A 13,339-nucleotide genomic window follows, 5' to 3' on the forward strand; every position below is an offset into this window, starting at 1 on the left:
AAGGATTTATCAACTTGGTTCTATCAGGTGGAGTTCAAGGTTGTAAACTTTTTCTTCAAAAAAAAAAAAAAAAAAGTAGAAGGAAGTTAATGAAACTTCATCTCTTCTCAATGTATTCCCTTGTTATGCAAACACAGTTGTACAATCGATGTCGAAGCATCTTGATGCCGTCTGTGTAGAATGCTCTCAGATATCTACACAACCCTTTCAGGATAGATTTTCGTATAATTTGCCTCAACGTCTTCATTGTCCATAAACTTGATGCAACCCAGATGTTCTTTGAGGTGGTCCAAAGAGATTTAAAACACAAGGTGACAAGTTTGGACTCTGTATGGGGAAATGAATAAGAACTTTCCATCCACCTCAACTACAGTAGTGGACGTCACGTTTGCTGTGCAAGGGTACGCGTTATTGTGTATTAAAGTCACGCTGTGAAACTATGACTGGCCATCTTCATTGTGGTACACATCACTGTAATACTGTGCATTGATGGGTTGTTTTTTATGTCCCACGTTCAAGAATTTTTACATGAATTGAACCATCAAGGTCCCAAAATGCTATCCCCATAAGCTTTCGAGCCGATTGCTTTTTGATGGTGGGGACCAAGGATGTCTCGACTCCCTCCCTACTGGCTCGCTTTGACTCTGCCATGAAATAATGGACCCGGTTCTCATCTCATATCACGCTCTTCTCAAAGAAATGATGTCCTTACCTCTGGTAGCGTACCAGCAGCTCTGTTGCAATGGCCATGCAAGTTGCCTTTTGATCATACGTGACGTCATTTGACTCATCTCTGAGCAGTCCAGCCTGGGTTTGAATCTCGGCCCAGATATAAACCGTCTTCGTGATGTTTCACATGCAGGGTGATCTATCAGTGCATTTGCGCCATCCTTTCGAATGGACGTTAAACTCGGTGTCCTGTCGGCCGGCATTAGTTGGTGTATGTTGAACATCCCACGGTGTCCTCCGCAAAGAGTAGTTGAGCTATCGCCGGCACCCTGAATAAATTCCATATTCCTGCCCGAACTTCCTACGTAAGAGTGGTGACCAATTCATGATTGTAACCCCAGCCATAGAAACTGCTTCAACAGAACCAGTACTCTGCATACAGCCTGATACATGATGATGAGGTCCTGTGGTACACACCTTGCACTTGTCTATTAAATTGGAAGTGAGAATGAATGATTGTTGCCACACTTCTCCTCCAATTCTTCTGCAATTTCATGTGTAGTAAGTATGTGTTCAGCATGTACAAAATCAGCTCTTCCACAAGTTTAATGCTCTCTTGAGTAACAGAAATTGGTTGCAAATGAGTGCTCAACATCACTCACCAAATGACAATCACTGTACAAGATGAGCATTACCAAATTGTACACACAGTCTCCTCTAAATTTCAGCTGCTTTGGGGGCTCTTAGTGTTTTTTTTATTCCTTTTTTTTTTCTTCTTTGTACACAAAGTCAAGGCTTGTAGAAGAGCTGGAACATTAAATGTGACAGAATAGAAAATGGTGTTAGACAGGGAATCATGAAAAGCAGGGTGGAGGGACCCAACAGAGGGACACAGAGGAAGAATGGGTGAAGGAAAGAATGAGAACAAAGGTGAGGGTGGGGTGGGGGTGGTGTGAGGAAATTTGAAGTAAGTTCAAGTACAGCAAGAAGAGTAAAGGAAAACCAGGGAGGGCAATCAAACAAAAAAACGAAAATGTAGGTAGAGAGGGAGAGAAAACAGTCACCTGGAAAGGAAGGGATGAGTTTGGTGAGGATTAATGAGGGTAAAAAAGATAACAAGGAGGATGTGATCTACCATTTTGAAGCCCGAGAGCAGGGGTCGGGAACGTTTTTGACTCCGAGAGCCATGAAAGCAAAATATTTGGAAATCTATTTCAGTGAGAGCCATATAATATATTTTAAGACTGAATTCAACTAAATGTGAATATAATAAGCCTCTGAATTTATTCTTTTAAATAATGTTGTTATAATACTCACCATTAATGGGACTTCTGGTGCTGCATGGATTTGCTGATGGCTTTGTAGTCTGGTTGGTACTTGGTGAGGTTAAGCTTCATGCAAGCGTTGAGGCTTTCATCCGTTAGACGTGATCGTAGGTTGGACTTGATGTTTTTAAGATGTGAGAATGACTGCTCACATGCATACGTAGATCCAAACAAGGTCAATACAGCAATACTCACACGCTGCAGTGTGTGGTATGTGACAGGAAGCGCGTTCCAAGTTTTGATAATCAGCTCGTCTTCGGGTTGAAGTTTTTTCATTTCTGTCCACATGTGCTTGCTCGCCAACTCCGCTTTCTGTCGTGCGATTCTTTCCAAATCTTCATTCAGTGACTTGAACTTATTCACCCACATGTCTGAGGCCTTCAGGTCAGCCACTTCTGCTTCAAAATCTCTGACGGAGGCACCAGGAATGTAACTCAGGTCGGCTGTGTTCAGTGAACACTCGTTTGGATGGGTGATGAACTTAAAAAGACGAGTGTGCTCACGAAATTCTCCAAAGCGTGCTTTGAATGACTGTAGGAGACTGGATGTGAAGCCAGCTAACTGGTGGAGATCAAAGTTTTGAGTGGGCTCACTTGCTGTGCATGCATCTTTAAATTGTCTCAGTTTTTCAAAATGTAGTAAACGACCTGTTTCAAGATCCATGATAAAGAGCTCCAGTTTGTTTTCAAAAGCAAACACGGCTTGTTGAAGGGATAACACTGTATTTCCAATGCCTTGCATTTTCACGTTGAGCTGGTTCAGATGTTCAGTCATATCCACGAGATAGTAAAACTTGAGGAGCCACTCAGTTTCGGCTAGCTCAGGATGCTCAATCCCTTTCATTTCAAGGAAAGTCCGGATTTCGTTCAGGCAAGCCGCAAAACGGCTAAGCACCTTCCCTCTTGACAACCAACGCACATTGCTGTGCAAAAGCAGACTGTGATAGTTATTTCCAACTTCATCCAGCAGCGTTTTAAACTGGCGACCATTTAAGGCTCTGGCAACAATAAAGTTGATCACACGAATGACCAGCGACATCACTTCGCCAAGCTGCCCATCACACATCTGAGCACAAAGTGCCTCCTGGTGTAGAATGCAATGGAAACTTAGGATGGGTCTATTTTCATGTTCACGGAGAAGCGCCACAAATCCTTTGTTTTTCCCCACCATACACGGAGCACCATCAGTACACACTGAGATAAGTTTATCCAGAGGGAGATTTTTTTCTTGAGCGAACTCCATGAAAGACTTGAATAAATACTCACCTCTTGTGGACCCTTTTATTGGCAGAACAGCAAGACTTTCTTCGCGCAGTGTATCACCAGCAGCATATCTTGCAATCACACTGAACTGCGACAAATGGCTTACGTCTGTTGACTCATCCAAAGCCAGGGAAAAGAACGGCGCTGTATTTATGTCCTTCACTTGCGTTTCCTCCACTTGGTTTGCCATCATGATGATACGATCATGAACAGTTCTTGCCGACAGAGGCATGTCTTGTATCCGTTTGATTATCTTGTCTTTGTTCAGAAGATCATCAAAAAGTTCATTGGCGACATCCAGCATGAACGTTTTAGCATCCTCGCCATCTGTGAATGGTTTTCCGTTCCTCACTATTGCTAAAGATCCAGCAAAGCTGGCGGAATTATAGTCACCTTGCCGGGTCCATACGCGGAGTTGCTGCTGGCTGGCTTGCACCCTGCTCAGTAGCTCTTGGCACTCTTTCTTTCTGCTGTCTCCCACAGGGTATTTTGATGCAAAGGTAGCATGGCGCGTGTCGAAGTGCCGCTTTATTTTCGACCGTTTCATCGATGCAATTTTGTCATTGCAAATTAGACACACCACAGAACCTGCTCTCTCCACAAAGGCGAATTCTTCGGCCCATTCATCCTGAAATGTACGATACTCCTCATCTTTTTTTTCTTTTCGCCATCTTCGTCGAAGGGTTAGCTTTGAGCAAATGAGAGAGAGGGAGATGTTGACCCAAGTGAGTCTGGCTGGCCTGCGCACGGGCTGACATACTTGAGAGGTGCGGCGCGGCCGGCCGACTCTGGGATGCTGTCGCCTCAGCGGTGGCGCGTGATTGGTCGAGATGAATTCCGTGACGCGTCTCGGCGGCGGCACGTCATTGGAGGAACCGAAATCGCTAGTCGCCTCGGCCGCATGACTGGACGAAACAAAAACCGCTTTAGCCAATTCGGAGGCATTTTTTCTTCTCTCCTTCTGCCAAGTTCAGCCCTGCACGTGAATGAAGCACGACACCATTCAAACTATAGGTAAAGCTTCCGCGAGAAATATTGGGCTTTCAAAGTTTCAAACTCCAATTTTATCTGCGAGCCAGATGCAATCATCAAAAGAGCCACACCTGGCTCGCGAGCCACACGTTCCTGACCCCTGCCCTAGAGGAAAGAATGTGATCGAACAGACTCAGGAATTGTACAGGTGAGAGAAAAGAGGAACAAATAAGTGGAACGAGCATAGAACCTGGATTTTGGGAGTTTCACCAGAAATGGATTATTAGCTGATCACATGCACCCTGTAGAAACCTGGGGTGGGGGTGGGGGAGCACTGAAAGGGCAGAGGGTGCAAGACCAGAAAGGAGGTGGTTGTAGGCAGAGAGGCTGTAGTTACCTGTCTGCAATGTGGGAGGAACAGGTACATAGATTTGGCTTCATCACAGGAGATTCGTTTATTTTGAGAGCCTTGATCTCCATGGCATCATGATGTGAAAGGTGTGAGCAGGGGCACCAGATCAAAGCGGCGAGCAATACTACATTGAGCTTGTAGATGTATGTTATTCATAAGGAACTTAATGATGCACCTCCATTCGACAGCGTGCATGACCCTGTTATGCCTGGTGTTGGCTTAATGGTTAGGGTGGTGGGCTTGGGATCCAAGGATCCTGAGTTCAAATACCACTCAGGCTTTTCACTGATAACCTCCTGTCTTTAGGCGAAGCCAGGTGAGGACTTGTGGGCACAAAAGGCACAAAGCACTATGCACTTTAAAGGATCCACCATCACGAAAGGCTGACCAGTGCACCGCCAGCCATGGTGGCGAAGTCTGCTGCAAATCAGTGTTAATGTCACTTCCTGTGTAACTTCCTCAGCATGGATAATATTATAAGCACAAGATTAAAGCAATCAAGTGATTTTTTTCCATGTTGGAAAAAATCCACTGTTTTCCATGCAGTTTTGTGCTCTGCCTGGAACACAGGCATCATCCCAACTGACTGGAAGAGGGGCCTTGTTGTCCCTCTCTGGAAAGGGAAGGGTGATCGCCAAGACTGCAACAACTACCGAGGGGTGACGCTGCTCTCAGTGCCGGGCAAGGTCTTTGCTCGGATAATTCTTGATAGGGTTTGCCACCATCTGCTTGAGCACCAGCGTCCAGAGCAGTCAGGCTTTACACCAAAGAGGTCAACGATTGACCGTATCCTTGCACTTCGTGTCCTCACCGAACGCAGACGAGAGTTTCGGCAGGGGCTGCTTGCAGCCTATGTTGATCTCTGTAAAGCGTTCGATTCAGTGAATCGGGATGTCCTCTGGAGGATTCTTGGTCTTCGTGGGGTGCCACCGAAACTGATCGATCTGATGTCTGAACTCTACTCTGGTACTGAGAGTGCTGTGAAGTGTGGTGGTACCGCCTCTGACTTATTTCCAGTTGTTACTGGAGTTCGTCAGGGATGTGTACTTGCCCCCACACTTTTCAGCACTTGTATGGACTGGATTTTTGGGAGGATGTCGGAGAGATCAAGTTGCGGTGCATCGTTTGGCAATGTCAAGATCTCGGACCTTGATTTTGCAGATGATGCAGTCATCTTTGCGGAGACTTTAGACATCCTCTTGGGGGCCCTCGAGGTGCTGAATGAGGAGTCGGAGCCGTTGGGATTACGGATTTCTTGGGTCAAAACAAAGATCCAGGCTTTCGGTGACATCTTGGATGCTGCTGTCCTGTCTGTGTCTGTTTGTGGTGAGGATGTTGAGGTCGTGGATAGATTCACTTACCTTGGCAGTGATATTCATGTCTCCGCAGGTTGTGAGCCGGAGGTCAATAGACGTCTGGGTCGGGCCTGGGGAGTCATGGATTCACTGGATCATGGGGTGTGGCGCTGCCGGTACCTGTGCGGGAGGACGAAAGTCCGAGTCTTCAGGTCCTTGGTACTTCCAGTCTTGCTCTATGGGTGCGAGACTTGGACTTTGACCAAGGATCTGAGACGGAGACTTAATTCCTTTGGTACCAGGTCTCTTCGGAGAATCCTTGGCTATCGCTGGTCGGATTTTGTGTCCAACGAGCGGTTGCTGAGAGAGACTCGGATGAGATTTGTTACCTGCATAGTCCGTGAGCGTCAGCTGCGGCTGTATGGACATGTGGCTCGTTTTCCTGACGCTGATCCTGCTCACCAGATTCTCTCAGCGAGGGAGTCTCATGAGTGGAGGAGGCCAGTGGGCCGACCACGTGCCTCATGGTTGCAGCAGGTTGACCATCATCTCAAGGAGATGGGGATGGGCCTGGCATCTGCCTGGGGGATGGCCAGACGGAGGCCCCTGGAGTACCGGCGGAAAGTGGACGCAGCGACGCGCTGTTCTGGCACATGCTCCCATACCTGACCCTGACAATATAAATTCCCCATCAACCTCAGATCACCTTTGTGTATATAAGGTCTTAAATTATGCGGTAAGAGTAAGTGAACTGTCATTTTGAAGACCTGGTGGGAACAATTTGTTGTTCATGCCCAATTGCAGCTCAATGTGAAATTTGTCACTGTGCACAGGACCCTCTGGAAGTTGGACATCTGTTTGCTGATCCTTCCCCACCAGGAGAAACTTTTATATAGCAAGCATGAAAGGTGGGTTGGATTAAGTACAACACCACCAGACTTCTGAAATGGCAACATTCTCAACACATTAACAATGCTCTTTTCAAGGTTGCTTTTCTGCTCACTCTTGCTTTGTCTTTCTCTCAATATGGTGTCATTATATGCTGAGCAGAATTTATTTTTCACTATTTCTGTTGTGTGTCGTCTCGTACTTTTAATCAAAACGTATCATTCTGCATGTGTTGGGATATTTTGGGTTTTTATGTTTTAGATTCAAATCGATTTTTTTTTCCTTCCCGTGCTTCCTCTCTCACTTCATTGCTGTACAGCAGAACAAAAGATGGATTTCGAATGTTGAATATCTATAATGGTGCACGTTAAACCCTGAGCAGCTTGGTGGTGGAGTTGGTAAAATGTTGTTGCATTGCCTTCACTGTTGTGGGTTTCATTTCCATAGCTGTCCAGTGGAAATTTCTGCAGATGCAGTGGTGACCTGTCCAGGGTTAATTTTAGTCTCAAAACATTTATGACTTGTTAGCCTGTTGTGCTGTTGGATTTGAATGTGCTGTTGATATGAGAAATGGTGGGTTGACAGGATGGCCTTAGAGGGAAGCACACTCACCTCTAAATCATCTTGCTTGGGTTTGAATCCCGATCCAGCTGTCGTCCTGGTATTTCACAGGCAGGATGATTCATTAATGCGTGTGCTGTCCCTCGGACGTTAAACTGGGCGTCCCATCTGCCAGCATTTGTTGGTGGACGTTAAAGATCCCACGGTGTCTTTCATGAAGAGTAGGTCAGTTATCACCAGCACCATGAACAAATGATAAATTCCTGCACTCTCATTCGAGTATCCTGCATTAGATAGGCAACCCGTCCAGGCTTGTAAACCCTAGCCAAGAAACTCTCGGTAGCCTCTGTATCTAACAGCGCAAGGATGATAAACACGTTTGTATGATGAACAATACAGAATTTCCCTAATTGTTTTTCTTGCATTAGTTTGTTTTTTTCCAGTTGTGTATGTTTTCTGAGATATTGTCACAAGATATCCTGTGTATTCTCAAACCAAAGTAACAGATCCTTTTTGTTAAGATTTATCTCAAGATGGTTTGGTAAACGTTAAGTTAGTGCAGCTGCACAGATAAAAATAACATCGACCAGTCATTGCTCCATTATTCATTAATTTCCAACTAATGAGCACATGTGCCATTGGGGGGCAGCTGCGTAGACAGAATACTGGAATTGATGATACTCCCACCCCTGCTACCCCTCTACAATGCTCCTTACGTCCCCCACCCGAACCCCAATTTGATCTCCTTCCAACTTACTTTCCCTTTTCTTCTCCCTCCCTTGACTTCCTTTTCCCAATTTTCTATTTCTTGGTTTACTTTACAAATGGTTGTTGATCAAAACCTAACTATTTTTGCAGCTACATGCAGACTGGATGTACTGCCCTCAAGTTGATCTTACAAAACTTTGGTGACATAATAAAGACAAACTTGAAGGCATCACCTTCGGTTGGAGTGGACATTACACGTGAGGAGCGGTAAGACAGCAGGAGAGAGAGAGATTTTTTTTTTTAATAAAAAAGAGGAGGAAGTGGGTGAGGGGGACAATGGTTTTGAATAAAATAATTTGCATTCTATGCACATAATGTTACGTGTAAGGGGTTATCCATAGTTGGATGAGAATGGCACTCGGTGGAGCGCATACCTCCGCCAGGCTGAATGGTTTACGTTTTGTACCCCACTGATTGGCGGATCTGGATCCGAACCTGAACCAAAATCGAATCGGCTTGTTCTTGTCACCTAACCAACTCATCCACCAAGTTTTATCATAACTCATCCACAACTTTTTGAAATATGCTCTCCATCGTTTTTGGCCATATTTCTCAATGGTGAAGAATCTCTTCGGTAATTAAACAGAGGCAATATCCCTGGGCACTCACCTGGTGGTGGCTGGATAAGATAACCAGAGAACCACTGGTCGGCATGGATGACCAACAAAATATGTAATGGAGAATGGATTTTTCTTTTTAATGCCGTGAACAAACTTTGGTATATCACGGGTGATAAAGGTTGTGGTCAAGTTTCATCGAAATCGTATGTGTAGTTTCAGAGAAGTTCCAATCATTTGTAGACAGACGATGCACCATCCCATAAGCTCCCCAGAACTGCATTCCAGATGAGCTAAAAAACTATCATATCTGGATCCAGATTCGGACCTTCACCAACATCGAATCAGTTCGTCCTCCTCACACACCCAACCTGCCCACCAAATTTCATCCGAATCAGTCCACTACTTTTTGAGATATCTTGCACACAAACAAACAGACTAACAGACAGGGGTGAAAACATAAGCTCCGTCCATCGCAAATGGCAGAGGTAATTATGGATAGTGTGATCGAGTGGCTTAGGTTTATGGTCTGTAGGAGCTATTTGTGTAGAAGTCTTATTGTAAAACGTACACCGAGGAGGCAGTGAGCATCCATTATCAAGGAGATGGAATAAGGTTGCATTGCGTAAAACCTCCTGTCTTTAGGCGAAGCCAGGTGAGGACTTGTGGGCACAAAAGGCACAAAGCGCTATGCACTTTAAAGGAACCACCATCACGAAAGGCTGACCAGTGCACCGCCAGCCATGGTGGCGAAGTCTGCTGCAAAGCCCTGGTAGGGGTGAATACATTTTTATTGGGGCCGCCCCGTGGGGCGAGATGACCCGAAAGATAGTCCTACCCTCAAGCAGTGGGCGGCCAATGAAAGAGACCCACCATGCATGAGGGTGGTCCTAGAGTTTACGAGGGCTGTGGCCGTGCTTGCGCGCAGTTTGGAGTTGGACTACACTGGAGTTAACGTCTCTCTGTTTTGGTCGCTGCCCGACGAGGACGTGTTGGAGAGATCGGATAGGCCACCATCTTCTTGTTTCATGCCTTCATCATGTTTGCTCCGCATCACCATTTTTCACATCCCAAACCGCACTTTGCCTTGTGCCACATCACCATGCAGCCACAACCAGCTAGAGCCTGCACAAGTCCTGTCCTGTTCCCCCTTCATTGTGTGATTCTGGTATTTGATGGCGCCATTAGTGGGTTAAGCCTTAGTTTCCTTTATAAATAAGTTTGCATGTCCCATCATCTCTATGTGTTTGTCGACCACCTGATCTGTGCTGTTTATTAAGCATTGTCTATGCTTTTCCCCATATACTTTATAAATAAATCCCCTTTTAATAATAAGAAGCGTTTTCCTGTTTACCTGCCCTCACGTGCAAACACCGCCAGGTTAGGCTTCATTTGGGTATCCTTGGGGAAACAGTATTGGTAATATTCTGAATGCAGTAGAGTAAAAATGAACACCCTTTTGGTCATTCGCAGGGGTCTTAGATCCCAAGCACAGACGCACCGTGTTAACGGAACGTCTGACATGACAATTGTATATGCAAATGCTGTTTCACTCTCTTGGTGGGTTATGAATTTGCTATTTCCTTTACTCTTGGTGATGGCATGGGGTCAGTGAGTACTTTTGTTTTGGGCATAACCTGGCACCGTGTCACGTTGTGCCTAAACCCAGTAATGATTTAGAATATGTTACCCATTAATGGCCATAATAATGAAGAGTGCCCAAGTTTGATGTGTTTTGAGGGATGTTTTCTGTTTGCTGTTCCCATCTGTGCACATAACTTGTGATGCTACGATCCCAGATATAAATCCCACGTACCATATTTATTTGCTTGTCTGCTAATGTTATTACCTCTGACACTGAAGGTGGATGGAAGTTTTGTTTTCACCCTTGTCTCTTTGTGTGTTTGTGAGCAGGATATCTCAAAAAGTTGCGGACGGATTAGGAAGAAATTTGGTGGACAGGTAGGGTGTGTGACAAGTACGAATTTATGAGATTTTGGTGAAGATCCAGATCCTAAAATTTTTCAACTGATTCTTCACCATTGAGTGAAAGGGTCAAAAACGACAAAGAGCAGGATATCTCAAAGCTATGGAACGATTATGACAAAAGTTGGTGGATGAGGTGGGTAGATGACAAGAAAAAGACCATTAGATTTTGTTGTGTGACAAGGACGAATGGTCCGGATGCAGATCTGGCCTATCAGTGGGATACAAAACGTAAACCGTTCAGCCCGGTGGAGGTATGCGCTCTACCGAGTGCCGTTCCAGTTAGCCTCTGTGTGCGTGTGTGTCCGGGCCGTAACTTTTTTGCCATTTCAGCTTTTGTTATCAAATTTTCAACAGAGTTTTATAATGAGAATATGGAGAAGCCAAATTAATAACTTGGTCAAGAGGTCAAGAGGTCAAAGGTACCGTTTAGTATACAGAAGAAGTCCAAATACAAAGTGGATGGGCTTTGCATTTTCAGATGTTTTCTTGTCATTTGTATTCAAGTGTGCTGATGTCTTATAATGCCCTTGTATGTGATATGGGGCAAGCTCTATATAATGAGCCTAGGGGGAGGGGAGAAGGGTGCATAAGGGGCACTGTAGAGGGGAAGCAGAGTCGTTGGTAGGGGATTGTCGCTGTTAAAAATGAAAACGACATCAGTCGGACTCATTCGTGATACTTTGGCACAGTTGTATTTGGAGATCATCACTATACCACTGGAAAGAAGTACAGTAATGAAATGGACACAAACGTTTGTGTACTGCAGGGTCAGGCAAGCCTGACCGTCAGTCACATTGATGTGTTTTCTACATCATCCCATGCCCTCTGCCTAGGTACAAGAAGTGCTTTGAGTGCATGGGCCTGCTGCAGAGGCTACGACCTCTGCTGGATAAACAGGCTCAACTTGCTGGGCGCATGGGTGTCACCTTCCGTGAACTCCTTTTGCTCACGGCGACGTTGGACTAAGTACCTGTTAGCTTTTGCACTTCTGGACCTGCTTGAACATTGCCAAGAAGCTGTGCATCTCTGCTGAATAGGTTTCAATTGATGCTTGTTTTTTTTTTTTTAATTATTTTCCCCCGCAACTGACATAGTTGTCATTTGACATCAGTAAAGTGATGATGGAGCATCAAAGCTGCGCTCTTGATTGGAGCCTCTCTGGAACATATAACCTCAGAGGACCTACTCCACTACACATCTTGTAGCAATGACAAGGTGCATCGAGGCCTGTTTCTTTCTTCTTTTTTAATGCGTTTTTGAAATGTAAAAATTAAAAAATACAAAAAAAACAAAGGATTCGTTTTACCAAATAAATTTGTGATAATTTCTGATTTTTATTTGTTTTAAGAAAGATAGGGCTTTGTCAAAGGTGTTGAAAACTGGTAAGTTCTGGTGTGGTTAATCATCTGACGACACCGGATACAGTGGTTCCATTAGGTCACCAAGTCGTACAGTTCACAGCACTTTTAGTTTTAGGTCTTGGTTTTGTTAACATAATAGCCTGTTCAGCTGTAATACTGCTCAGTTGGTTTGCAGTGAAAGGTTTTAACATTTTGTCTTCGTCACTGGACACAACTAAGCTTTTCATTGGCTTGTTAATACAATGGCTCCAAAGGAATACGGAGCATTTCGAAGGGAAGATTGTGATTTTTCCTCCATTCATGTCTCTCAAGCCATTGACTGAATCCCCTGATTCTGTTTAAAACAAAAAAAAAAAAATTGGACCAATTTCCAATGCCATTGCGTGCTGCTTTGTTATTTTGCATGTACAGCAGCTCGACGAAAATGAACAGCTGCTCCTTTAATAACCCTTATGTTTTTTTTGTTGTTTTTTTAAGCTTTGATGCTTTGTGTTAAGTCAATGTAATTTCATAAACATACACTTTGATATGTACGGTGATGGCAAAGTAGAACACAGTTCGTTTAATTTGACAAGATGGCAGTGCTACTGGTGAGTATAAGCAACCAACCTTCCTGGGACATTTCTGGTTGTTTTCTATTTATTAATTTGTTTGTTTTTTTGATGGGACACTTGCCATGAAATTTTTGTCATCATTGACAGTTTCTACCTTGGAACTAATCTTTCTTCTTCACGTTGCCTTATCCCCTCCATGTTGATGCCTCTGCATCTCATAAGTTGAATGTATCAAAGAATGCTTAGAATAAAGCTCTTCTAGTTTACATTGTCAAATTTGTCATGCAATTGTCACAACTATGACAAATATCCTTGATAAATTGTATGGTGTCTTTGTGGTTTTTAAAAAATCTCCATTCTTAAAGCTTTGTTGGCATAATTAATGTTACAGCTAGGAAGTTCGTAGAACACGATATCCTGCGCAGTGTTCAGGTTTTTCCAGGAGATAGGGCCTTGCCGTTCGTGGGGGTAACATTCTTGAAAATCCCCATGAACTGAAAATCTGCGAACTTGGCAAGTAATAGGGTTATAGGGACTTCAACTTAAAAATTTGTCCAAACTGTACCCTTAAGTCCATATTAATTATCATGTTTGTGCATTGTTTTTGTGCTATTTATTTTCATGAATAAAAGTTAAGAACATAAAGTTTTTCATCATTTAATTTGCAGTCTGTGGCTGCTGGTTGCATCATTGCTTAGAGCACAGCTGTGCTACTGATGCAGCGCC

General features: G+C 44.3%; 2 protein-coding genes across 8 annotated transcripts in view; both read left to right on the forward strand.

Moving 5' to 3' along the window:
• The window catches only part of KATNB1 (katanin regulatory subunit B1), a 118,338-nt gene extending 105,080 nt beyond the window's left edge, over nt 1–13,258 (forward strand). For 6 of the 7 annotated variants that reach the window (XM_085895457.1, XM_085895458.1, XM_085895459.1 and 3 more), the window contains 4 exons: nt 6,769–6,843; nt 8,243–8,359; nt 10,624–10,671; nt 11,532–13,258. In XM_085895457.1, coding sequence (XP_085751583.1) covers nt 6,769–6,843; nt 8,243–8,359; nt 10,624–10,671; nt 11,532–11,664 — 373 coding nt within the window. In that variant the 3' untranslated portion in view covers nt 11,665–13,258. The remainder of the gene's footprint in view (nt 1–6,768; nt 6,844–8,242; nt 8,360–10,623; nt 10,672–11,531) is intronic. The other variant, XM_085895462.1, reaches the window with a different exon arrangement.
• Nucleotides 1–13,339, forward strand: part of LOC147020239 (uncharacterized) — a 133,234-nt gene that overhangs the window by 41,848 nt on the left and 78,047 nt on the right. The gene's annotated exons all lie outside the window — the stretch shown is intronic.

The sequence above is a fragment of the Eptatretus burgeri genome, chromosome 9 (assembly GCF_056783735.1).
Source record: "Eptatretus burgeri isolate ZD-2024b chromosome 9, Ebu_testis_v1, whole genome shotgun sequence".
Classification (NCBI taxonomy): domain Eukaryota; kingdom Metazoa; phylum Chordata; class Myxini; order Myxiniformes; family Myxinidae; genus Eptatretus; species Eptatretus burgeri.